The sequence below is a fragment of the Drosophila erecta genome, unplaced genomic scaffold, assembly GCF_003286155.1.
Source record: "Drosophila erecta strain 14021-0224.00,06,07 unplaced genomic scaffold, DereRS2 tig00000000-arrow-pilon, whole genome shotgun sequence".
In the NCBI taxonomy this organism is placed as follows: Eukaryota; Metazoa; Arthropoda; class Insecta; order Diptera; family Drosophilidae; genus Drosophila; species Drosophila erecta.
In genome coordinates, this window is record NW_020825194.1 from 28,011,257 (window position 1) to 28,037,511 (window position 26,255).

General features: G+C 41.2%; 4 protein-coding genes across 5 annotated transcripts; all 4 read right to left on the reverse strand.

Moving 5' to 3' along the window:
• Positions 1–1,870: 1,870 nt before the first annotated feature.
• Positions 1,871–3,543, reverse strand: LOC6552132 (protein Tube). Its single transcript, XM_001978778.3, has 2 exons — positions 2,883–3,543; positions 1,871–2,814 (listed from the first exon to the last, which is right to left on the reverse strand). The coding sequence occupies exons 1-2, from the start codon at positions 3,343–3,345 to the stop codon at positions 1,943–1,945; spliced, it is 1,335 nt and encodes a 444-aa protein (XP_001978814.1). The 5' UTR covers positions 3,346–3,543; the 3' UTR covers positions 1,871–1,942.
• A 1,168-nt stretch (positions 3,544–4,711) lies between these two features.
• On the reverse strand, positions 4,712–10,357 carry LOC6552131 (contactin). 2 transcript variants are annotated; one of them, XM_026979912.1, is made up of 8 exons: positions 10,126–10,357; positions 8,845–9,782; positions 7,107–8,792; positions 6,662–6,828; positions 5,727–6,599; positions 5,503–5,671; positions 5,307–5,440; positions 4,712–5,251 (listed from the first exon to the last, which is right to left on the reverse strand). In XM_026979912.1, exons 2-8 carry the CDS (start codon positions 9,692–9,694, stop codon positions 4,955–4,957), a joined length of 4,176 nt encoding a protein of 1,391 aa, XP_026835713.1. In that variant the 5' UTR covers positions 9,695–9,782; positions 10,126–10,357; the 3' UTR covers positions 4,712–4,954. The 2 variants fall into 2 exon arrangements, with proteins under 2 accessions (XP_026835713.1, XP_026835707.1); XM_026979906.1 differs by having other exon boundaries at positions 10,117–10,357.
• A 60-nt stretch (positions 10,358–10,417) lies between these two features.
• Positions 10,418–13,280, reverse strand: LOC6552130 (sideroflexin-1). Its single transcript, XM_015154050.2, has 7 exons — positions 12,839–13,280; positions 12,204–12,372; positions 12,001–12,150; positions 11,806–11,923; positions 11,581–11,742; positions 10,980–11,107; positions 10,418–10,920 (listed from the first exon to the last, which is right to left on the reverse strand). Exons 2-7 carry the CDS (start codon positions 12,364–12,366, stop codon positions 10,676–10,678), a joined length of 966 nt encoding a protein of 321 aa, XP_015009536.1. The 5' UTR covers positions 12,367–12,372; positions 12,839–13,280; the 3' UTR covers positions 10,418–10,675.
• Positions 13,281–15,227: 1,947 nt separating this feature from the next.
• Positions 15,228–24,642, reverse strand: LOC6552115 (probable sodium/potassium/calcium exchanger CG1090). Its single transcript, XM_001978775.3, has 7 exons — positions 24,204–24,642; positions 20,881–21,114; positions 20,594–20,828; positions 18,754–19,043; positions 17,710–18,694; positions 17,396–17,584; positions 15,228–17,335 (listed from the first exon to the last, which is right to left on the reverse strand). The coding sequence occupies exons 1-7, from the start codon at positions 24,204–24,206 to the stop codon at positions 17,325–17,327; spliced, it is 1,947 nt and encodes a 648-aa protein (XP_001978811.2). The 5' UTR covers positions 24,207–24,642; the 3' UTR covers positions 15,228–17,324.
• Between the last annotated feature and the right edge of the window lie 1,613 nt (positions 24,643–26,255).

Here is a 26,255-nt window from a genome sequence, read left to right on the forward strand (position 1 = left end):
CCTTTCAAACAATCAACCTTTCAACAATCAATAAGGCACTTTCTAACCCAACGAACGATAACATAAACAAAATTATAACCTTTTTGTTAACTGCAACCTAATTCATAAAATATAAAACTATATTTTTCTCTCACTCTGTATAATTTGTCACCCTAGACGAGCGGAAGGCCTTAGCAGCTAATGCTGCTAGTTCTTAGTTACAGTTCTTAGTTATAGTTATATACTTTAAGTTAGCTTTAAATAAATAAATATAAAAAAGTTTAAAAACATCAAAACATTTTTCAAAAGTGTGGGTGTGGTAGTTTTGGGCGGTTAGTGGGCTTTAGAGTGGGCATGGCGGCATGGAATGTCTGGAATCTGCATGCTTAATCCCAACTTCTAGCTTTTATAGTTTCTGATGGATGGACAGACGGACAGAAGGACATGGCCACAACACTGGGCTAGTGATCCTGCTTAGGAATATTTATACTTTATATGGTCTAAAGCGCTTCCTTCCACCTTTTATAATCTCAATTCCTTAGCTTTTATAGTATCCGAGGTCGCAGTTTGGTCCCATGTTGTAAGTTTCTATCGATTTACAAAGAACTTTTTCACACGTCCACCTTAACGCCCAACCGCTTAAAACTGTCACATCCAATCTTTTGAAAAATTCTCTGATCCTGATCAAGAATATATATATCCTTTTTATGGTCAGAAACGCTTCCTTCTACCTTTCAACAAATTTAGTATACCCTTTTACTTTAGGAGTAAGGGGTATAATAATATAGTGATAACATCAAACAAAATCAAAACATTTTCGTTTCGGCTTTGGGTGGATGTGGGCGTAAGAGTGTGGTGGCAACGTTCTGAAACGATGTATCTGAGTCTCTTGGATCTGCTTAATCTCAACCTTCTAGCAATTATAGTTCCGTTCCCGAGGTCTCAACATTTTTACAAAGGGACAGACGGACAAACAGACGGACATCGATTAGGGTAATCCTAATCAAGGTTTTTACTTGATAGGATCGGAAAATCTACCTGCTCCCAAAAACTTTTCAGCAAATTTAGAATTCCCCTCTTAGAGTACGACTTTAAAATGTTTTCTACAAACAGAAAAAATAAATTCCTTGGTCTCAAAAAAACATTATTTTTACAAATGTCTGTGTCGGAAAATCTAACAACGAAATCTTTTAAAGGAAAAAGTTAAACAAGGAAAAATAACTGTCGTCTCTAACATCTGAACCTACAGCCCTGAAAAGACTTTGACTATAATATGATATTATCGTCACCCATCGTCAGGATCGCTAACCGAGTCAATTTGGCCATGTCCGTCTGTCTGTCCGTATGAACGTCGGATATACTAAACTAAAAACTTAAGAAAGTCGTAAAAGGCATCATTTTGGACAAAATAGTCAAGTCCATTTGGAGAATTCCGTCCGTATGTATGTGGAGCTTTGAAGAGACAGAATTTCAGGTTGGAAAAAATTGATATTGTTTTCAAAAATATTTTATTTCAATTTAGCCATTATATCGTAGGTGTTAAATATTTTAGGCAACAATCAATTGATAACGGCCAATGTCATGAAATCCCAGCTTGGTCCAAAACAAAGAAAACTGTCACAGAACCTCATTTTGCGTTTCAGTAAATTTATACTAGAAAATAAAGGAGTATTTTGTAATCATACAAAAGTTGTTAAATTTTGGTATTGGGTTATGACTTTCTTGAAACGGAAATATTTAATATTGCCGTACTGCTCGTGAACTGGGTCGGTAGCCGTGATATGGACAACGAATGAAGCACGCACTGAATCTTAGATTCTAGTTGGACCTTATGCATAATATAAGGAGGGGCACACCCAGCTGCCAATATGGACAAATAAATGAATACATCTGGGTTGTATAAATTATCGTAAGCTTAATTGGTGAACGGAATGTCATTTCCGCCGACGGCCGGTGCTTCTACCTATTGCTGCAGCTCACTCAAGTCTGGAATGTTGCAAGCGTAATCGTCGTTTGAGGTGGAGCTGGAGTCGTTGGTCAGCTCAAAGCTGTTATCACCGCTGGTGCCAGTAACCGTTGTCAAGCTAGAGTCATTGTTTGAGTTCTGCTGCTCTGAGTTACACAGGTTTCTCAGGAAGGCATCTCCATCCTCCTCACCATCGATATCATCGTCGTCATCTTTGCTCAAGCTGCTGGAACTGCTTCTGCTCTCAGGACGTAAAGTCTCCCCGCTGTCATTACTTATATTCAAGGCGCTTATCATTGGCAAGTTGTTTGGGGTCGTCGTTGGAGCTTTCGCTGCGGCGTGATTTGGTCGAGAATTATCAATTAAAAGAGTGATTCGCGGAATGTTTGTCGTATCCCTTGAGCTGGCTTTGTTGCTTGTGTTGTCCGATGATGTTTCCCCTGAATCACCAGAGCTTGCAATGAGTATAGACAGATCTGGGATATTCAGCGGTCGTGACTGCAGGACTTGCTCCTGAATTGGTTCGCTGGGATTGAGAATTGTCAGGTTGGGCACATTCGGGATGGACGCCGGCACGGTTACTGGCCCAATCAAACTGGTGCTTGTAGTACCCCTTGGCTGTCGTCGAGGTGGAGCTATGGGAGGGACGTCCCCAGACGGCTGGGGCACACTCTTGTCCCTCCTTACCATGTCTTTTTCATAGGTGTCCAGGTTCAGTCCAACGCTACCTTGAGCGCCTCCCCCAAGAGCGGCAGTGCTTGACTGGTATTTGAGGCTCACTCCCTCGTTGTCCACTTCCATTTCCTCTTCCAGCAGCTCCAGGCTAATGGGCGCACCAGGACCGTCAACCGGCCGAGCAGGGGTGGACTCTAGAGTAGTTAGCGGATACAGTTTTTGTCTAGTTCTGTTAGCTTAGGGAAAACATATTCTGACATACCATTCAGGAAGTCAAGGGCCACAAAGTCTGCCGCACTGAAGAGCTCTGCCTGCACCAGAAGTTGGAGCAACACACCCACTGTAGGCCGCTCGTTGAGCTTGCCGGAGGTCTTCCACTCGTCGATCATCATTTGCGACTTGCTCTGGTCCGGCGGCAGTCGGTTTGCAGCCTCGTCAATCTGGAACATGTCCTGCGCAGTGTATTTAAATCCTTTTTTGATTTCCGCAGGAAAATTTAAGCTTCCGGCTCCGCTGCAGGCTTGCACATCCATGCCCTTGGGTATAATGGACATCAGCTTACGCCAGCAGGAGTTCTCATCTAGGATTTTGGCAAGCCGGTACATATCGTTGTCCTCGACGCGCCGCAGCTCTGTGCTGCGGGAGTACTTTGAGGATAAGCCTATGGAGCCGTTGATCCCGTTCATCTGCACGCCCATTCCGCATCCGTTCCAGCCATATGCCATGGTGTTTCCCTAGCTACCTAGGACAACCTTACGGGAGGGCCTTTTCCTCTGGCAGGTCGATGGATCAAGTTCCCAGATGTCCAGTGCGATTGTATGAGGTTTGCGCTATAAAACCATGTTTGTTTCTATCTACTCTGTGTTTTTGCTAATACCCGCAGCGAGCAGTATCGCAGTGTGACCGAAGCGATACCGCAGCACCATATTAGATTCGTCATGTAATATTAGGGGGATTCCCGCAATTGATTAGTATTGTGTGGTATTTTAGCGTGTGGTATGGCTGGACTTATTGCGGATTAATGCATATTGATTTTGAACCCATTGTAATAAAAAACGAATGTTTCTATTTTTCACGAGGAATTTTTATTTTTCTCTTACTGCTTTCAATAACATATTCCGACAGGCAGCTCTCTACAACAGCAACATTTCTATAATCTACCCGTAAAGTAAAAAGAGTATAAGTAATTGAAGCAGCATTTCTGCATGAGGAAGTTGGGGATTACAAGTGCAGATTTCAGTACCGCCTACGCCACGCAAGCTGCTTTTTAAACGCGTCGTTGCAATAAATGTAACCCCACCACTAGATGGCGTCCGTTTGCAATTGTAGAAAGAATAGCGGGTATGTGATAAAAGTGAAATTCGAATATAGTATTCCTTCTTATCCTTTTCAAAGGGTATATTAATTTCAATCTGATGTGTGCAACGCAGTGAATGACACATTTGCAGCCATATATATGCACAAATATAACTATAAATATTCTTAATCAGTAAAAGCAGTCGAGTCTCTTTTACATCCCTCTGCTCTGTACATCAAATATCTGCGAAAGAAATACTCGGAAAGCAATGAAAAAAAAATTCGTTGTTTGATCATAATATGTTCTAATTCGTAGAAGGAAGCGTTTCCGACCATATAAAGTATTTATATTCTTGATCAGGATCAATAGCGGAGTCGATCTGGCCCTGTCCTTCTGTCCATCCGTAGGAACGTCGAGATCTCAGGAACTGTAAAAACAAGCTTGTTGAGATTATGCACGCAGATTCCAGAGACATGGACGCAGGGCAAATTTGTTGACCTATGTTTCCGCGCCCATAACGGGTCAAAATTTGTTCAGTTCTATGGTCTTTAAAATTTCTATCGTTTTGCAAAAACCTTTTTGCCCCGCAACGGGTATCTGATAGTCGGGGAACTCGACTATAGCATTCTCACTCTTGTTTATATTTAAATGAACAACTTGGAAACAAAATGCAGCAACAATATCAGGTATTTTACAGGGTTATAAAATATGGTCAAAAGTATCAAAAATATGAAAAAAACCCCAACCGGCTCACTTTCCTTACCAATTATTCAAAGTAAACACATTTTGGACAATTTCCATTTTGATTTCAGCAATATACTGAATCATATATTGGTATTAAAATTTTAGCAAATTATTTTATTGATAAAGTCTATAAAATGGACGGAATTGCATTTACATCAATTAAGGGGCTTACAAAAGAGCACGGATGGAATGTATTAATTTTTTATAGCTGCACTTACTCTTATATAAGGTCACTTCTTAGTATATGTATGTTCTTACTGCCTAAATGTACGGGATCTTAATTTGTGCTGCATTCATTGGCTTGTGGTATAAAGAAAAGTGCTAATAAGTAGCAATGTGCTTAGGATAAGGGCAGTATTGATGTTATGGCCATGTCGGGTATTTGCACCATTGCGCGTTGTCTTGCCCATCTGGAAGCGTAAGGTTGGACTGGACATGCGACCGTCTCCTCCATTGCTGTATGCGAGGACTCGCATGTTGTAGCTCTTTCCTGGCGTAAGATTGTTAATGTACGATTCCAGTTTCTGTCCGATTGGCACTATGGTATTGTTTGCCGTGATCATGTTCTGGTCCGTTTCCCAAATGCGAACCTAAAAAGTTTTAAATTGTAATAGATATTCTTTGTCACTGAGCCGGGCGGCGTACCTTATAACCCTCGACTGGTTCCTCGTCCTGCGAGGGGGAAACATATCGCCAAACAACCCGCACCGTAGACGGGTTTATTCCGTACACGTGAACCGAAGATGGCGGCTTTTGAGGTGCCTTTCTATATGTTCGTTCTGAAAAGCATTGTTTAAGAAAAATGTTCTTAAAATTGTTATTTAAACTGTTCGTAACCCACCTTCGAAGCGTTCGCTTTCAGGGCCTTCACCTGCTGCATTGTAGGCCATGACTTTTACAAAGTAATAGGTATCTGGTTGTAGACCTACGATAAGCGCCCAATTTCTTGTAGTACGTGACAGGTAGTATACAGAGTCTTCTTCCTGGTGCGTAGTTTTCCAGTATTTCAACTGATGAACAAAAAAATGTATACAAATTTCAAGAAATTGTGTGCGGTAAGCTTACCCTGTGGCCAATGAGTTTGCCACGAATGTTTTCACGTGACATGTCTATAGGTTGCCAAGTAACATTAAAGCATGTGGAGTTGTAGGCAAGCGCGATTGGCTTTTGAGGAGCCACCTGTGGCATGTCCTCAGCGGAGTGTATGACAGCTATTTCACTCTCCGGTCCCTTGCCAACACTGTTGATGGCTTGCACTTTGACTTCATACTCCGTGTAGTAGTTATTGAGAGGAATATTAACAACTGCCACGCCCATGTGATCCTGCTTTTTAATTTCGTCAGATGCCCATTCAATGGCTCCCTTAAGTTTCCAAAACACTTTGTAGTGTATACCGTGGCTATGCTGCTCTTGCGGCAGCAGCGGATCCCAGGTAATAGTTAGGTCGCCGATCTTTCCACCACCACCACCAACGTTCCTCGGGGCAATGTATGGCTTGTCCTCATAGGTGCTGTAAATTGGCGATGGGGCCGAGGGCGTTCCGATTCCCAGATCGTTTACGGCAGTTACACTAAATTCGTAAGCCGACCACGGCGTCAGATTGACAACCTCGGCTTGCTGGCGGGAGGTGTATCGATCTACCTCTCGCGCCTGCACATGGGTCGATACATTAACCCAGGTGCGATTCCAGTTTGTGCGCCCTAGGATGTTGTAGTATCGGATCACGCGACCGTTGTTGGATCCATCCACCCACTCAATTATGGCCTTCGTTTTACTGATCTGTATGACTTGAACACCGCCCGGAGCGCCAGGAGCTCCCTCAATGGAAACACTGGTCTTGCTGCTAATTTCGTTTACCGCCGACTTGACAACGCATTCGTAGTCCCCGGCATCGCGCATGGTGGTGTTGTGCACTGTCAATCTAGTCCAGTCTACAATCTGAAATGAGAAAATTTTTATATAAGGCCAGGTTTAGTGCAGATTTCATAAAATTAGCTTACTATACGTCCGGTGCCGTCGTGATTGTTTTTCAAGACTTCACCGTTGTGTTTCCAAACATAAGCAATGTCCAGCAGTTCATCAAAGGCGGCCTCACAATGTAAGAAGATTAAGTCGTGTTCCTTGGAAACGATGCGTTGTGGTGGAGTTTCAATAAAACGAATTTCCTCTAAAAAAAAAAATTGAATAAAAAAGTTTAGTTAAGTTGTGGTAACAGTTTTTGGCTAAAATTTACTACTAAATTAGTTTCATTATGAAAGTAAATATTTAACATGATTTTTTTTAGTGGGATTTACATTAATATAAAATATTATCGAATATTTTTTAGCGCTGTAAATTGGATATTAGGATTCACACTATTAGTTACACACTCGTTAGTTTTTTTTTTGACAAAATAGCATTACTTTCTAAAAAATATATTGGAGTTGAATGACATTTTCTACTTACGCAATACAATAACTCGTGAGTGTGATTCATCTGTGCCGGCTTGGTTTGATGCAATACAAGTATAAATACCCTCATCGTCACGCGACGTGGGTGCTATTATCAGGGTACCACTGGGCAGAATGCGCCGATGGCCTCCCGAGCCAATAACTTGTCCATCCTTCTTCCATTGAAACTTCGGACGTGGAGCGGCCTCCGGGTTGCACACAATTGTCGTATTGCCGTTGTAAACAGCATAGACTTCAGATTCGAGGGGATGCTTTTTAAAAGACGGCTTCATAGACAGCACTCGGAGCTGCGCCGAAGAGAAGGAAGTCTTCAGTTGGTTTTGGGCACCACACTGGTACATTGCGTCGTCCTTATCCTTTTCTATAAACTTAATTGTTAACACATTGTCTTGGATAATGTAACGGTCGCGATTAATAGTCGTTGGGTCGAGCCGTTCGGCATTTTTGTACCACGTGTAATTCGCGTCTGGAATAGCGAATGCCTCGCAAATGAAAGTTACGTCACTGTTGTAGTCTTTTATCATGTCTTTAAGAGGAATGGTAAATTGTGGGCGCATTTGAATATTGATGTATATGCTTTTTATCAGTGTCTTCCGGGGATTGGTAATAGTGCAGGAGTACTCGCCGTTGTCATTCGTGGTCGCATTTTGGATTATTAAGACGCGCCCATAGTTGATGGTGTAGGCATTGCGTTGGAGAGGTAGGCCTTGACGGGTCCAGTTGTACGACGGAATGGGGTAACCGAAGGCCATGCACTCCAGCCGAATCTCGTCACCTGCCACTGGCGCCTCCGGAAATACTTTGGGAAAGGTATTGGCAAATATTAGTGCTTGATAGTTGCTGTTGGGTGTGACGCGCAACGGAAAGAAGGGCCCGTTGCGGCCAGTGTCCGACACAAGGGTCTGCACGGTGCACGAGTAGTTGGCTCGGTCCACAGTTTCAATGAAAGAGAAGTATAGGGCCCCATCGCGGGAGACGAATACGCGTTGATCCTCCTCCACGAAGTTCGGAAAATAGTCGCGAGCCCAGTAATAGCGTACGTCGGGATAGTGCTGCGGGGGGTCGCAGAATATTGATTTTCCCCAGTTCATCTCGCTTGTCTCCGCAGACCGTTTTAGGTTGAACTCCATAATAAAACCGAAGTTTAAATGTGCGCTTTCGGATCGAATTCGTCCAAATTTGTTTTCCGCCACGCAATGATACGCGCCCTGGTCCAGGGCTTGCTTGGGCTCGTATATGATCAGGTTGCCTCCAGATATCGTGTATCGATCCTGCGCCAGAGGATCAATCTTTTGGTACTCGAGTCTGTCGTCTACATATACCTCTCGGTACCATGTGTACGAAGGGGTTGGATACCCGTTGGCCAAACAGCTTAGTGTTACATCATTAATCAGGCGATTCTTGTTCACATCGAAAGTCGTGTCGTTTGGCTGCTTTACAAAATACGGACCCCGTGGGATCCGTTCCATGTCGTTTATATCGAGTCCATAGTGGTAGGGGCGTTTGTCGTCTAACTTTATGTTGACATTGTCGGGACTGTATAGTACTTTTGACTCGCAGATAAAGAGATTTAGTTCAATTTCGTATGCCGGCATAAACATCCACCGATCCCTTTTCTTCGAGAAGGCGTAGACAACGCGATCACGGACATATCGGTTATCTCCATACGGCTGGTTGGGACCTGGAAAGAAACTATTTTTAGAAAGTCGACAATTTTAATTTGTGGAACTTGCCTATGAAGCCGCGAAGGTTATTTTGATTGCGCTGATTAACAGTCCCCGGAAGCGAGTTATAAAATTGATTTGGATTATTTATATTTTGGTTGTTGAGGTCGTTTTGCACAAGGAATCTATTGTCATGCAGGTCTTCGTTTTCGAAGGGCACCTGCTCGTCCATGGAAAAAGAGTCGTCGATTTGGACTAATTGGGTGTTATCGTCGTTAACCCAGTTCAACGGGCCCGTTTGGCGGGCGGAGATGAAGAATCGGTTTTGCCGTTGATTCTGCAGGATGAGATTCTTGAGTATAAACGAGTGCTTCTCTACATTATCCACGTTTATCAGGTCGGCATTGTATGCCTTGCATATCTTTTTAGATTCTGCCCAGTTGCGTTTGGGCGAGCGGATAAAGCGATAGCACGTCTGTCTGAACGAGACCCAGTGCTCCGGGCAAAAATTATCTTCATCGGTATAGGCGTCCCGGTAGCTGACACCTGCTGAGCCTATGCTGTTCCGATTAAAGGGGTCGTACTGTGGGCCGAGTCCGCCGAGGCTGTTTCCAGACCCGACCACGTTGCCTCCAATGACACCACCTCCCGCCATGCCATCATAGTACCCCTTGTAGATGTTGGGGCTTTGTCCGTCGAGCAGGGTATTGTCGAACTGGTTGGGGTCAGCGCTTTGCTGTCCAGTATACAGGGGATTGTATCGCGGAGAGTAATCCTTGTTGTAGCTGGGCTGATAGTTCTGCGGTTGCTGCCCCGACTGCGGATCTGGATCCGGCAGTTCTCCGGGCAATTGGGGCGTGGTCTGGCCAATTAAGTTGAGCACAAGAATACCCGCCACAAGGCTGCTTTTTGTTAACATAGTTGGTCCTTAGTTTGAATAGCGTGGATCCGGGTTTAGATGTCGCGCGCACACTAAAGGCACATTTTGCTGCGGAATGCGATAGTTTCTGGAAGCAGAACGAAAAAATGTTCTTGTTTATTTTACCCCCTCTAATGGCATAAACAAATTTAATGTACATAAACAGATCTGTCGATCACAGGTCTTTGAAATTGCTTATACGATGTGTCAGCACGCTTATGAATATGTGTGTGTGTATGTCGTTAGGCGTGGTCGTAAGCCGCGATTGATCTTCGTTCAACTGATTATTAGATTAATCAAACACACTTTAGTTGCGTTGCCTATTGAATAAATGTAGTTTTACTTGACTAAGGGAGGCGGCTCAATACAAGTGGCCCCTGCAAGCAAAACTAAAGCATCGCATAGATAAAACGTAACCACACCTTAATTACCACTTCAGGCCACAGCACACCGATTGAAAATGCAACCACTGCGAGGTGCTTCTGCTGACAAAATAATATTCACTAGTTCTGCGGATCCGGACAAAAAATATTAAAATCAGGCAATTTACAGCTTCTTAAATTATTTGTTAATGAAATAAAAATAAAACTGGGCCCAAAGATGAGTCGGACCACCAATTAGGTATGCGCAAGCCACGACTGTGAGATATGCTGAAATGGCAAGTGCGATAAACATCGATAACATAGTTCATATTCCGATGTCATATTAGTCAGATGCGCGCGGTTAATTTAAACCGAGTTCAGTTAACAGTAACAGAATTTATTTTGGTTTCTTCGACTTTTACACAATCACTACCATTTACACTGCATAATTGGATTCCTAGAATAGTCCCCTTACAGTGAAAGGTAAGCATATGCGGTCAGGCTAGTATCAGGAGTATTTCGAACTGAAGTCAACAGGCAAAATGCCAATAAATGCAAGAAGGGTAAATAAATAGAGGCTCAATAAAGCATTATTGTCTCCGTTAAGCTCGTAAGTGCCTCACAGCCCCTTGTTGAACCACACAGTTTCCAAATCCGGACGTTTCTTCCTTATGCTATCGCGGACCTCCGCTTCAAGGCTGTCCACTTTGATGTCCGCTCGCTGCTTGAAAAATGCGCAGCCGAGGGGCGTGGCGAAAATCAGCACGAAGCCACAGAAGAGCGTTTGGATGGGAGCGTTGGATCGCGGGTATTTAGCCAAGAATCCCCTTTTCTCGAGGACATTCATCAGCACCGGTGTCAGAGCTGAAATGGAGAAAAGGTATCGTAAGTATTTACACCTTTTTGTGCTCAAGGAGACGTACTCATTCCTGGTATGGCCATGGCAATTCTACTCAGGATTACGGTTGAGATTCCAACAACCGCCGCCTTCTTTGAGATGCCCATTTCGTTGCTGTGCTCATCGAAAAGCGTCACTCCGTTGCGTAGCTCTCTGAAAAAGATGATTATTTCGTGTTAAAAATAAATAATTTTCTGCTTTAAGAACGGACGTAGCCGTTACCATCTTAAAATTATAATTTATTAAAAACACTGGCGCCTGTATGGGAGTTACCAAAACAAAGGTTGTGCGTGAAAGTTGTAGGCGGCTTGACTTGCAACAAATTGGAATCTAACTTGCACAATGGTCTTGGAAACGGTTCCATTTACCTGTTACATACATACTTAACGTCGAATAAAGTACACAATTTTAGTTACGAATATAAAAATGCCAAATGCTAAAAATTTTCTTAGTAAATTTGAATTCTAAAGTTATAATTAGGGAAGAAATGAAAGAAAGACTCGGAATAATAAAATCTGTATCGATAAAAGAGTTACAGAACCAGTCTAAACGAAACAAGCCTATTTGATACTTTTCTTAAATAAATGTGTAAAGGAAGATACTGCTTTAATATGAAGTCGACTTACTGCATCCGCATGCAGGGGATGTTGATGCAGTTGGCAGCGCCAACTGCCACTAGCGGGACAAGGCGACCCAAGAGCGGATTCATGTTCTTCACTGCGCGGTTCAGGGAAAGGGCCGTGACCAGGGCTCCACTAGTGGCCAGACAGTATGAGGTAATTAGTTGCCTGGACAGGGGACGAAATCGGTGGAGTTAGTGTCAGGAGCTGCGGCTGGGAAGAGGTACCTACTGCTGGCTGATGGGCGAGGTGCCCGAGCGGTTCGTGTAGTTGACAATGGCGTTGAATGTCTGATTGAACCACTGCCAGAAGACGACGGCGGGAGTGGTCTTGTAAAAGGCCATCATGCCTGCAATGTGATTTAGCTATTATTCTACTCGATTTAATCAACGCCAATTGAGCACCGAAAACGTTGCTCATACGCACCACCGGTAATGATTGTGTTCATGGGCATCTGCGCAGCCATGCGCCCGATGACTATCTGCTTCTCCCCGGTCTCCGGATGGAACGCCGAATCGTAAAGGTACTTGGCGCGCCACACGTCGTCGATGGTCTTGCACTCGGGAACATCCTTGCCTTAAAGTTAAAAGTGATTAGTGAGCTAAATTGGTGACTAATTGGTTTCTTACCAGCCCGGTACCTCAGCACTATCTGGCGGGCCTCCTCCAACTTCGAGTCGGAGGCCAGCACATTAAGCGGGTTGGTCAGCAGGAAGAAGTGCTTGGCCCTGCCCAAGTAGGAGTTCTGATCATATTTCGGCTCGTCAATGTTGACTCGGGGAAGCGGGCCCATGATTGCCTGCCAAGTAAGTAATCAGTTCATAATTGTTTGCAATCTATGTATCAGCGAAAAAGAAACGTTCACAAAGCGGAATTATACGTTTCGCAAACTATGTTTTCCGGCCCGCCAATGAAAACAGCTCTTATCAGTCCGATGCTCGTAACCTAACTTAGTCGCCTTATCGCTGGTAAACAAGTTTCTCCCGACAACGCTTCTTGCGCATATATGTAGGCACAAAAAAAAAACATTTTGTATAAATGTATGTACACACACGCCCGATACTGAGTATATAGAGATTTAAAATGAATTGGCAGTGGTCGATAGCCGTGCCTGTTCGGTTATGTATTCAAGAGTTCCGAAACTTATATAATCGTTAAATATATTCGTCTACGATTATGATAAGGTTTTAACAAATCTTCGGGTCTTATCCAAAAAAAGCTTATACAGTTTACACAAAAGAAGGTAGCAGTGCACACAGACGCACCGTTTGGTTTTGAAGGGATTTTCCAGTGGGAGCACTTTCACCCACACGTTGCTACCAATTTGGAAGACAACCGACGACTGAGCGGAAGACACTGACACAGGTTGGAGCTCTAGAAAGCTTTCCCCCTCTCCATCTGACTAATGTGTATGCGTAACGGTTTTATGGGCGGGTAAAGCTGGAAGGGGGGAGGGGGCTGGAAAGGGCGAGAGAGTGGGAGAGAGCTTTGGTGCGTGCGCGGTTTATAACAGCTGGGCTTGGACTACCAGGTGGTGGTTTAGCATTTAAAGTTTGGGGTATAGACTTGGATACCCTTTAAAATGGTAAATCACTTTTTTCGATGCCTATTTGCTTCCGCTTTTATAGCCAATATGTAACTGAAAATTTAGAAAGACTTAATGTTTTATTTTTCTGAACCTTTGACACCTTTACGGAAATACAGCCTACTGATAATTGGCAATTTTTATCGACCGATATTCGATAAAATAACTGTTTGTACCCGTTGCCTGTAGAGTAATAGGGTATAATAGATTCGACGAAGAGTATGTAACAGGTAAAATACAGCTTTTCCGAACATATAAATTATATATATTCTTGATCAGGACCGCTAGCCGACTCGATCTGATCATATCTGTCCGCTTGTCCGTATGAACGCCTTGATCTCAGGAACTGTTGAAGTCAGAAAGTTCAACGCAAACGTTTGTTTCCGAATTTTACCACGCCCACAAGCCTTTTGAAACACTTTTTAAAAATGTTTTTATATTTTTATTTTTTGTTTGTCTTGTAAATTTCTACTAATCTTTTTGCCACGCCGAAAAACCGGCTCAAGCTGCCAAGCATACATTTTTAAAATTTATTTTGAACTTTGTATTTAAAACTAAAACAAGAGAGAACGCTATAGTCCCATTTTTCGACTGTATCCGATATCAGATATCCGTTCCTCAGCTATTGGCAGTATTAGGGAGCAATTTGAAAATTCTTTTGAAATACCGATAGAAATAAATAAAAATAGATAAAAATGAATTAAAAAAACGAAATTTAATCAGCTTGTTGTGTCAGCTTGTTGCTGTATGTGGGGTTTAGAGTAGGCGTCTATAATGCTTTTTGGGAATATCGATAAAAATGTTCAGAAAATAATACAAAGACAAAAAAAAAAACAAAACATTCTTAAAATGTGTGGGCGTAACAGTTTTGGGCGGTTTGTGGATCGTTAAAAAAAAGGCCTGGATCGACTCGGCTAGTTTTCCTGATCAAGAATACAAATACTCGTTGAAAAAATGCATGTATTCAACGAAAATAGTAAAAACTCTACGTATAAAGGACCAGAAACACTTGAAAGAGGTTCAATTGCACGTTTCGTTTCTAGTTATGCCTTTATTTTCGGAATTCATATTTAGACTAAACATAACAACAGCTTTGTATATTAGCAATAGGTTTCTTGTTTTAAGTTAAGCCCCACCAATAGGTATAAGTTGTCTCCTCGAAGGTTATTTATAAACAGTTTTCAATATAGTTTTTGCAAACAATTACGACTAAGTAACACAAATGACAGACGTAAACATTTATTGTAATTTTTGGTATAGCACGTTATTGTTGTAAGTATGTATAAGTTTATGTAACAATTATTGTACATTGTATAAGTTTTAAGGGAAAAATTTCTTTAGTTGAGTGTCTACTTATGCATTGAATCCTAGATAGCCTGGATTCTCCACAATAGACAGAGTAGCTTGCATAATTTTACATACTTCCTCCACAGGTGCACTTTTGCATTAGATTCAGTTAAAGATAACACGAACTATTATATTTGTTATAATTTGTGAGAAAATTGAACACATGTACACTTGAAATAATTTTAATTGAATTTCAATGACCGGATTTTCTGTATTCAAAAAATAAACTATAATGGCAGCTTAAAGATTTGGATCGACATGTTTTGCAGAGCAGGAAGAACCTTTTAATTGGTTTGGGCCAAGAATCTTGAGTAATTAGAAATCTTGGGTACGGAGAAATCTAAGTGGGCATTCTTTAATTGGCGGATTGTTCGTACGATTTCTTGTGTAATGTTGATATTGTGTGTGCACGTGATAAAAATTACGCATAGTAACTTTCCTTCAACCATGAAGGCTCCAGCGGTAATTTGCTATATTAAAAGATAATACATTTTTAAGAAATCAATCCGGCTTTAATTTTAATTTTTCAACATTGATTCAACATGATTTAATGATTCGAAATTTTTTAAAGAACCTAGAACTAGAAATTTAGAAATGTAACTGCTTTAATTTATTTTTTTACTTTTTTATATATTAAGCAGTATATTAAGTGTTTAAATAAACCTTTTTTTATTTCTGAAATATAATATCTTTTAAATATCTTTTTAATTTCTGGTTGTTACTATTACCATCATTATATATTATTATCAACATAAAAAAGTAACAATTTGCTCACAGGAGAGAGGATAAAAGATATTTTTGAGCTGAAATTTAAAACTCGCAGGTCGACTCTGATTGATAACTTAAAAGTTGATCGCTGACTATGCCTAGCTTGTGATTGATTCGGTTCTGGAAGATTGTTTACATAATCTATAGCCTTTAAGGAGAATGCTGTATTTGTAAGTGTATGTATGTCCTCGCTCTGTATAAATATGTAGAATTAATATGTATTTATATATGTAGTACTTAACTATGATTTGAGCTTGTCCACATGAATAGTATCGGTTGTTGTATGTGGATAACTGGGTGCATATACTGGATACATACTATTTGTCTCAGACATTGCTTTTAGCTAAACGCCTGATTCTGTTTCCGTGTCATAATCGACCACCAGCTGCAACGTCTTTATACGGGATACTAATTCTTGTGAAGGTGAATAATCAGCCGGAATCGGACCGGTTTCAGGAGCTGGGTAGGCCAAGAAGTAATTACATACTGCCAAACGGCTAACATCATATAACGCGTGCATTGAATTCTCTTATAATAGACAAATAACACATACTTAAAATATACTCTTGGTGTGGTTCTGAGTTGTACTGTTTAATGACTATCAACTTTTACATTGAATTTTTGAAACAACAAACCTGCAAAATGCGGTAAAATGTGCTACTGATGATGGTCTCAATGCAATTACCAAGAATCGGTATGTGAAACCTTTAAAATTAACACTTTATCATTTTAAACCTTTAAGAAAACACATACACTGAACCGTGAAAATGACTGGTTTTGAACGTAGAATGCAGCACAATTGACCTGAATTGTTTAATATGTGTTCCATTGCTCAATAAATATTTATATGTGGTTATTATTTACAATAATAAATTGACACGATTAATTGCCGTCGTAATTAATGTCTTTGCACTTTACTGATAATTTATATTTCGAACAGCTAGGATGTTTTATTAGTTTCGTTAAATAATCGATTGCAAATCAAGTTAAATTAACAATTTGTTCTTATTTATTTGAAGAACAAATTTCGTAATCAAATTTTAAATAAAATTCGTTGTTCTTGTTCAGCTTATAGCTCTGCATATCTGGTCTGTCTCTAAATATTCGTTCTCTTGGTTTAAAACTAGGAGGAGAGTAATTTCAACAGTCAACGGAGATTGTTTCGAGAATCCGAAAATAAGGGTCTATAATTAATTAAAGTATAGAAAAGAGATGTGAATCAAAAGTATATACATAAACATAACTCGACTAAGTTATATTATAGATTTGCATAAGTTTTGTGGGCATATTGTGTTGTTAATTAAAACCCTTATCTGCAATACCTAATTTTGCTTGTTCTTTGTTTTTAATTATATAAATTTGTCTCCCTATCTACAGTTGTATTTTTGCTTTATAATTACTTTTCTTTTCTTACATATTCATGTGTAATTCCCTTTAAATTGAGAAACTTTTTTAAAAGATCTGGAGTTTAAAAAATCATTTTATGTCGTTGAAAATCATAACAATAATTATATACGGTAAGTGGCCCTCTTCCTATACGCGTGAGTTTCATTACTAAACCTTCAATCATCTTATGCAAGTTTCGCAATGATCATCGGAGAAACAAAAAAATGAAGCCCACAAAGACCGTGTTTTGTTTTGAAGTTAACGAACATTTTTAAATTTAATTGTAATATAATTGCGAAAATTTAAAAAAATTTTCAATGGAAAAGAAATTACACCATTATTGGTTATCATTTTCCTATGTGTCCTTACAATACGTATTAATAAATATAGTATACATTTACATTTACAATATTTATTTTTTGGTTTATCATTCTTTTGGTGCAATGTAAAAATCCATGTAAAACGCGTTTTGAGTATTAAATTTCTCCTCTAATTAACGTTAGGTAAATATTACTCCTAATGCGTCGTTTTCTTTGTGTTTTCAGTGTTTTGGGTTTGTTATAGCTGCGGCCTTGAACAACTCTACATGTATGTAAATGTGGTATTCGAAACTTGGTGCTGGCAATTATCATGTATGTAGATCCACTGCTGTCATCGTCTGGAGCTTAGTAGGTGCCTGAAACAATAGATTAGATTGTTAGAGCAAAACAAGATCGCACCTGTGGGGCATACTAACTGGGGCACTCTGGTGGGTTCATGTAGCCAAAGACATTCAACTCGTAAAGCGACGCCAGCGTGATAAAGAACAAATACCAGACCATGAGAATGATGCCCAGTCGCTTGTCCAGCTTCCAGCCGTTTAAGTGCGTCGACAGGATCAAGAAGACAACGGTGGAGAAGAGCGACAGCGTGGAGTATGCTAGTCCTGAACATCGAAATGGAGAGGAAAATAGAGAGGGGGCACTGAAGGATTAGACTTGAACGGTATTACTCATGCCACGGGTATACGACGATGACAACTAGGTAGATAGACACGCAAGCGATACATACCCTTAGATATTACGTTGACGTGCGAGCCGGGCTTTATGATGGCCGTCTGTATGAACCAGGGAAGACCTAAGCACACTAGTATATCAAAGACATTCGAGCCAATTGCGTTTGACACGGCCATGTCGCCAAAGCCCTCTTTGATAACGGCTATTGAGCTTAGGGCATCCGGGACAGACACGCCAGCGGCCACAAACGTCAAACCCATCACGGTGTCCGGGATGGCAAGCGTGGACCCTATCACTGTAATCATCCACACCATAAAGTAGGAGTAGAACGATATCCACACCATCGACATTAGGAAGGTGAAGGGGTACCAGTTGCGATACTGCTCCTGCCGACAGTCGGGCATCGTATTCTTGCAGAGGAAGTGGATCGGGTAAACCACATACCACGAAACCAGGGCTGGCAGCCCTCCTTCCGTGGGTCGCAGAAGGGGATCGCGGCGCGGCTCCCGCTGCTTGTCCGTGGACTTGTAGTAGTCCACTCCTCCCGCCGAGGTGGGCTGAGTAGACACACCCTGTCCACCACCCTGGCCACCCTTGGCAGCCGCAGATGCCTCCTCGCCAGTGACCACAGACTCTGGCTGGTCGGCGTGGTAGCCCATGTTCTCCTGGCCACTGTGGCCCATGCCCCAGTCGTCAACGGGCGGTGGATTGGCAACTGGATTCGGCTGGTTCTCATCTCCCCAGGCAGCGTTCGGGTCCCAGGTCGGATTCGGATCGCTGTAATTCTGGTAGTCGCTCTGCGGCTGCGCACTTGTGCTCTCGTTTACATTTGTGGCCTTCTGTCCCTGGGTCTGGGCGACACTTTCCTGCGTGTAGGATCCTTCTGGCACGTTTCTGTAGGTTACCAGAGCTGACTGCTCCTCCTTGCTGGGCAGCTTGAACGGTAAGTTCAGACCCATTGCCCAGTGTTCCAGCTCCGTATTAAAGTGGAGGGCCACGCAGTATCCTACGTAGCAGAGCAGCATCACGACGGACTCAAACTGAAAGAAGAAAGAAGGAAAGATTAGACGACGAAGGCTGTCATTGTGTAGTTACTTACGCAGGATATAACGTCGTTGAAGATGATTATTAACATTACGAGAATAGAAACACAGTAAAAGAAGCAGTCCCGTACCAGGGGCCACCAATTTAGTTGGCAGACGGTACCGGAGCATAGGGCACAAACGGATATCACGAACATAATGTTAAATACGGCCGATCCGATGACCCCGCTGATGCCGATGTCGTCCTTAGCAAAGAACACTCCTATCACCACAGTAGCCAGCTCAGGTGCCGAGCTTCCGGCGGCCATAAACGTGGCTCCCGCGACATCTGGCGATAGCTTTAGCTCTAAAATGTAAAAACAAGCGAGTAACGGATATTATAATATCTCTTCTAGGATAACCTTTCCTTTTGTTGAACCAAATAGTTGGGCACTTATCAGTATTCAAACTTCAAGCTGTGCTGGTCAGATTATATGGGATAAAACATAACATTTAAAGTATGCTAACATATAAAAAGTATGACTAGATAGATAGCTGTTTTGGAGAAAGATGTCTCATTTGATGGACAAAATTGGTTCCACCTTGCTAGGATCTAATGCTGTTTAAAAGATTAACAAGAAAAGAAGCTAACCCCGGCAAGCAAAAGCTTTTATACCCGAGCAATAATTATACATTAAAAACAAAACCGAAGGCTATAGTCGAGTTCGGCGACTATCAGATACCCGTTACTCAGCTGGTGGGAGTGTGAACGGGAAAGATATGCCATTCTGTTTGGCATATCGATAGAAATTCGCAAAAAAAATATTAAAATAATAAAATAAAAAAAATTTCCAAAAGTGTGGCCGTGTGAATTTTGGGCAGTTTGTGGGCGCTAACATTTTTTTAGCAGATGTAAAAAAACTTACAAGACTAATAGAAAAATTCAGAAATTTCAAAATATTTTTCAAAGCTGCGTCCGTGGCTAACAAACTAGCGCTGCTTTATGTCTCTGAAATCTGAATATCTAACATTTATAGTCTATCTAACTTTTATGTCAGAAATCTCGACGTTCATACGGACGGACACACGGACTGAAGGAGAGGGGGACTGACGGACGGACATACTCAGATCGACTAATCAAGAATATATATTATATACTTTCTATGGTCGGAAACGCTTCCTTCTACCTGTTACATACTTTTCAACAAATCTAGTATACCCTTTTACTCTATGAGTAACCAAGAGAGAACGCTATAGTCGAGTTAAAATTTGCAGTGGTTGTCCGATCTTAACAAGTGATACAGCAATCAAAACTTGCGCAAAACCTACAGGAATCGCATACCAAGATATACTTCTTGACGAGTTAAAAATCAAGTGCCGTTCGATACTTCAAAATATAAAAGATTTGATATAAACTTTTTGGACAAAGAATAATTTTGCCCTGGACTTCCTAATTATACCATATAAAATTTACTCTTTCGACGAAAAAATGGTGTTATCAAATATCAGAGACGTAGACGAAGTTTGCTTATTAATGCTGCCACGCCCACACTTTTGAAAATCTTCTTAATATTTTTAGTTTTTTGATTAGTTTTGTAAATTTCTATCGATTTGCAAAAAAGAGCTTTCTACCACAAACTCGTTACTCAACGCCCACAAACAGCCCAAATCAGTTTTGAAAAATGTATTGAAATGTCTTTCTAATTTTTATCGATATGCTAAACATTTTGGCCACCATAACCCCCACACTCACACTTTTGATTTATTTTTATTTAATCTTTTGTTTCCAGTTTCTATCGGTATGCAAAAAAGTTGTTGGTTGTTCTCGTTTGCACTTCCACTAGTTGAGTAACGGGTATCTGATAGTCTTTTGCTTTTAAATCTTCAAGAGGTATTTTTGATTGGTTGAAAGCTTACCCTCGCAAAGCCGATCCAGACTGGCCACAAAGTACTCATCGCAAACTATTGCCAACCCGAAAAAAGTGAAGACTGCCACCAGTATGTGGAGGATAAGGCCGCCATGCTGCCGCGCCCACTTGTTCATTAGCGGCTGTGGGAACTGCTCGATTGCCGGGGGCGTGCAGTTTTCCCGCTTTGGGCGCCAGGTGGGAACCGCGTTATGAATGGGGGTCGATTGCGTGGTCGCCTGAGCCTATCGGAAAGCTTTTAGTTCTAAGTGATCGTAGATCTATAAGGCACGGTACCTCAAACGCCAGTGTTGTGTCCTGGACGGAATGGCCCTCTGTGTTTCTCTCTGGAGTATCCTCTCCGTTGGCCTCGGCATCGCCAGCATCCTCGGCCAGTGCGCCCACATCCAGAGGCAGGGACTGTCCATCTTTAGTGTCTCCTTTGGCGGAGTAGATGCTGACGCAGTAATAAATTAAAAACAACAGCCCCATGTTCCACATGCGGGCACGGCGGGATCGACGGCGTACAATCTGTAAAACAGATATTGAAGTTAGTATAAGACACAGATAATTTATTCAAAATAGTTTTGCGATTCTGATGTTAAATCCCGACCACTATAAATCCGGTAACATATTTAAATAAAAGATAATTTTGATATCTAATAAAATACATTATTTTTAGGCACTTTATTGCCTATTATACTCGTTAGAGTAAAAGGGTTTACTAGATTCGTTGAAAAGTATGTAACAGGAAGAAGGAAGCTTTTCCATATAAAGTATATAGATTCTTGATCAGGGTCAATAGCTGAGTCCGAGTGGCCAAGTGAGATTAGGCTTGCAGCTTCTAGAGCCATAGACGCAGCGCAAGTTTGTTTCCAAATGTTACAACACCCACTCTAACGTCCACAAGCCGACCAAAAACGCCAAACACGCCCACACTTTTGAAAATGTTTTGATATTATTTAATTTGTGTATTAGTCTTGTAAATTTCTATCGATGTGTAGAAAGTCGTTTCGCCACGCCCACTCTAACGGCCAGTACCCGCTCAAAACCGCCACGCTAAACATTTTGAAAAATGTTTTGAAATTTAAACAAAAAATGTTGCCCACTCTTACGCCTACAAATCGCTCAAAACTGTAACTTTTTCAAAATTAATAATTGTTACCTGAGTAACGGGTATCTGATAGTCGGAGAACTTGATTACATCATTCTCTCTTGTTAAAATATCAATTAATTCTACACTTCTAAGCCTATGTGTTACTCATGCCCTAGGTTTTTTAAGCATTAACAAAACAAGGTGGGTCCCATCAATGTGATAAGATTGACATTATTAAATAATAATAGTTAATAATAATAATAATTACAAATAACCGTTAATAAAAACTATACATTTTGACAAGCATGACAAATTTTTCGAATGTGTTTTAACTGTTCAGAAATAATCTCAATATTACGAAAGTCACAATACGCTTCCATTGTGGTAACTGCTTTCTTCACTGTGCAGCAACTTCTGACTAAAACAAGATAGAATGCAATAGTCGAGTTCCCCGACTATCAGATACCCGTTACTCAGCTAGTGGAAGTTCGAATGAGACATTTCTATTTATTCAGGAATATCGGTAGAAATTGCGAAAATAAATAATAAAAATGAAAAAATATCAAAAAAGTTTTTAAATGTGTGGGCGTGGCAGTTTTATCAGCGTGTCAGGGATATCAAACAGATATTTGTCAAATCGATAGAAATTTACAAGACTAATAAAAAAAATATAAAAATATCAGAACATTTTTCAAAAGTGTTTCGACGTTCATACGGACGGACAGACGAACATGTCCAGTTCGACTCGGCTAATGATCCTGATCAAGAATATATATTCTTTATATGGTCGGAAAAGCTTCCTTCTGCCTGTTACATATTTTTGAACGAATCTAGTATACCCTTTTGCTCTGCGAGTAACGTGTTCACTATTATTTGTCAGTGTACAAAAAACAGACCGGGAAATGCTAGCAAATGCTAGAGTACTAAGTTTATTTTCGCTGCTTCATGGTGTTTATGGCTTATGGCGTGAGCCAGCTTTATCTGCAGCTCTTTGGTAGAAATGTGACACTAGGTCTGAACTGCAGTAAGGCCAGCCAAGCAAATAAATTCATATACATACATACATAAGTATGTACATACGTATCGTTTTACTTAAACTTAACTTTAAGTTTAACTGAACCTTAAGCCCTTTTGCCTGTGGGGTAAGCTTATGGTATGTTTATGTTACATTTTTATGTAATATTTCTCATATCATATATCACATGTGGTCGTGACAATTGTATGTTGCTTGTGGGCGTTAGAGTTAACGCTTTTCTAGTTCCCGAGATCACAGCGCTTATATGGACGGACATAACCAGTTCAACTCGGCTACCGAAAGCGTTTCCGACTATATGGAGTATATACATATATTCTTGATCAGGATAAATAGCCATGTCCGTCTGTCCATATGAACAGGAAGTATTTTTGTTTTGTTTTATATTTATTAAGTGAAGACCCGTACATCATAATATTGTATCTTAACATCACAGGGGGGAGAAATATTCTTAAGAATTACCAAACACTATATCAAAATATCTGAAGTAGGATAATTAATATAGATTTCGTTATGTAAATTTCATTGTTTAGCCTCTAATATATTCAGGCTTAAGAGAAAGTGGTTCAAGTTTCAAGAGTATCAAGTATATTCTCCATACAATCAAACATTATCCTTAAGTTCTGGAACTTCTGGATCCACTAGTTCTAGTAAATAATTCTAGTTGTCATTATGTTTGTTGTTGCTGCTGGTGTGATAACAGCGCACATTTTAAGCAAATGCCCGAGGACCGTGTCTCTCCTCTCCCTCTCTCTGAAGAGAGAACGAGAGCGCGAGGGAGCAACGAGAGCAATTGGGGAGTTCACCATTAAACACGAACGGCCTGGGATACAGGGATAGCATCGTGAGGAGCGTGGGACGTGATGCGAAGGGCTCGGCGGCGTCTGTATGACTGAGTGACTAACGAAACCAAAGCCACCACACCATTCCGTAAGCCCAGTGCCCCCTTTCGGGCCACTCGGTCATGCCGCAAAATATCGATTTACAGTTACGCCTGCTTCTCCCCCTGGCCCACCTTTACTCCCACTTGCTGTTGGGTAAGGTTGCAAGAGCGGGAGGGTGCTGTGGTTTTCGGTTGACTTTTGCCGTTAGTTACTGTTGTTGTAACTGCTGATGCTGTTGTTACCTCCTTTTGCTGCTGAAGGGTATGGGAAGAGGGGGAAGGAATCCACGATGACGGCGTCATCTTATAAAAATAAATGGCTGTGCTTATTAAATAGACGAGGGGATAGCAGCGACAGGCGGGGAGCAGAGGAAAGCAGTGGTAGCTCAGCTTACATCATACACGCTTGTATTTTACTTCAGCGGCGCAAAACAATGGGGCGTAAAAAAGCAAAGGATCTGCTTCTCCCTGTGCCCCATTCTGCTCCTTCAACAAGGGACGAGTGGTGACAATTGACTCTCAATTTGCATTAAGGCAAAGGATGTGCATAAGCATGGCTCAGTGGGTTAGGCCTGCACCTTGTGGCCCATTTCATAATCACTTTTTACCATTTTCACTGTTGACTGGTGGCTCAGCTCTAGGTTTACTCTCCGCGGATTTATGGGCTCTTTAATTACAGGCGGTAGTTAGATTTTTAGCGGAAAACAGATACAGAAGAAACCGTTGCCTTGGAAAACATGTGAGGGGTCAGCCGGAGAGTTGAGTTCACTTGGCCAGCACCACTAATCCATCGGCCTTTCACTTAATCTCGGTTCACTCGGGGCTGCGAAGTAGGGTTTCGTCTAGCATATCATTTTACAATCGATGATTTTGGCCCTTTTCCTCCGCCGGAGGAACGTGGTCAAGTATGTGCGGTTCGAATCGAGTATCTCACGGACTAAAACGAGACGAGTCGAGGCGAGGCTAGAGTGGATCGAGCTGGCCTGGTTTTCCACCGATGACGTCTAAGCGCGAACTGATGCAGCGTCGTCTGGCGCACAACTTCGCACGGATGGAGCGGACGTCCCAGTGGCAACCCACCACAGCCGAACGCTTCGGCCGGAAATTTGAAATAAAAAAGTGAGACGCCTGGGAAATGGCATCGGTGAGAGTGGGTGGTGGTGGGTTTGGGTGCGAGCGCCATCTGTGGACAGCTTTTCTAGGCGTGGCCGAACAGCGTTGGACCCGCGAAAACATTTTTGGCTATGAAGGGCGAAAAGCTATACATTTTATGTATGTATGCATGTACAAATTTGTCAATGTTAACACAAGTATTTACATATACATATATAAATATATACATATACATATTTATATACTGTATACTGTGTTTTAGGGAAAAAGGTTTGAAATGTACAATAACATTAAAACTGCGAGATATTTCTTGTGCACAATATACAATGTATGTACATACAGATGTATACAACGCAATATTCCTGCCCTACAATTTAGTTCGATATCAAAGCTTCTCGTGCAGGGTTGCTGTGAAGAAACTCTCAAGCCTAAGAATAACGAGGTATCGCATTATAGTATACATATAAGTATTTGTTTGAATATTATTTATTTGCGCCCTGCCTAGCCATCAAACGTCAATTGCGATGGTATAGTCAAACAGCAAACAAGCAACCTCTGTCAGCGCATTTTTTGAAGTGCCGCTAAGGACAGCAATTGTCTGGATTTTGCCACATTATCCTTTAGAGGTGCAACGTGACTTGCCGCTTTCTCAGATCTTGCCGCCAGCTAAGCAAGCCTCTGCGAAAATGCAGTTCTTTAGGGGACATGTCTCCGTTGTCCTGTTCAATCGTCACCTACAAAAAACCGCTTTAACAATGAATTACCTGTTGACACCTACAAATAGACAATTCGTCTAATTAATGGCAGCGCTCTGGAGACTCTTGAGCCCATCCAAGAAATATGACGGCTTACGTTTTATCAATTGTAACAGGTTATATGGCTTAATTATAGGTCGATGAATCTTTTGGGCTCTCAAGGATGCCCGACTGTCTGCCAAACTCTAGAAATAATCGCATTTCTCGGAAAGAGCAGCGGCTGCTTTTTCAGGTGGCAATTGAACGAAAAAATATCACTTTCATTTTATGCTCACCTTACGATATTTATTTATGAATGTAAGTAATGTATATCCCCATTACTCGTAGAATAAAAGGGTATACAAATTAGTGGAATGAAACATTAGTCTTAGTCCTCTTGGTACAGAAAAGTAAAGCAGACTACCAAGTCAGGGCTTTCAATTTTTCCTAAAAGAAGATCGTCCTATGACTAGGAAGGTAATAGGGCTTGCATCGCAAATTAGACTCCGTATGAACTCCGTGTTTATGCGTATTAATGAATCGGACGAACAAGCAAAATAAATAAAGATTTAGTTACGTAAGAATTATCGTTTTTCTGTGAGAAATGTCTTAATTTGTCATAGATGAAATGTGATCATAAAGTTTTGTGTCCAAAAGAATGCCAAGATCGTCAACTAGAGTTATTCTGTCCAATAAGGGTGTTATATATAGTATATTAGATGCCACGCCATCATTTTTGAAAGCAGTCTAGACCGGAATTTAAGTCCAAATGGCACGAAGTGTCCTTATACATATTTTAAGGCATAATTTAAC

Coding starts and splice junctions, on each gene's coding strand:
- LOC6552115 (XM_001978775.3), bottom strand. Junction 20,829..20,880: donor ACACAACACTGGCGTTTGAG/GTACCGTGCCTT, acceptor GCTTTCCGATAG/GCTCAGGCGACCACGCAATC. Junction 17,585..17,709: donor CGTCAACGTAATATCTAAGG/GTATGTATCGCT, acceptor TTCGATGTTCAG/GACTAGCATACTCCACGCTG.
- LOC6552130 (XM_015154050.2), bottom strand. CDS start 12,366: ATGGGCCCGCTTCCCCGAGTCAACATTGACGAGCCGAAATATGATCAG. Junction 11,108..11,580: donor ATCCCCTGCATGCGGATGCA/GTAAGTCGACTT, acceptor CATCTTTTTCAG/AGAGCTACGCAACGGAGTGA. Junction 10,921..10,979: donor CATGGCCATACCAGGAATGA/GTACGTCTCCTT, acceptor TCTCCATTTCAG/CTCTGACACCGGTGCTGATG.
- LOC6552131 (XM_026979912.1), bottom strand. CDS start 9,694: ATGTTAACAAAAAGCAGCCTTGTGGCGGGTATTCTTGTGCTCAACTTA. Junction 6,829..7,106: donor CTCACGAGTTATTGTATTGC/GTAAGTAGAAAA, acceptor TTTTTTTTTTAG/AGGAAATTCGTTTTATTGAA. Junction 5,252..5,306: donor AACCAGTCGAGGGTTATAAG/GTACGCCGCCCG, acceptor AAAACTTTTTAG/GTTCGCATTTGGGAAACGGA.
- LOC6552132 (XM_001978778.3), bottom strand. CDS start 3,345: ATGGCATATGGCTGGAACGGATGCGGAATGGGCGTGCAGATGAACGGG. Junction 2,815..2,882: donor GGCCCTTGACTTCCTGAATG/GTATGTCAGAAT, acceptor TAACTACTCTAG/AGTCCACCCCTGCTCGGCCG.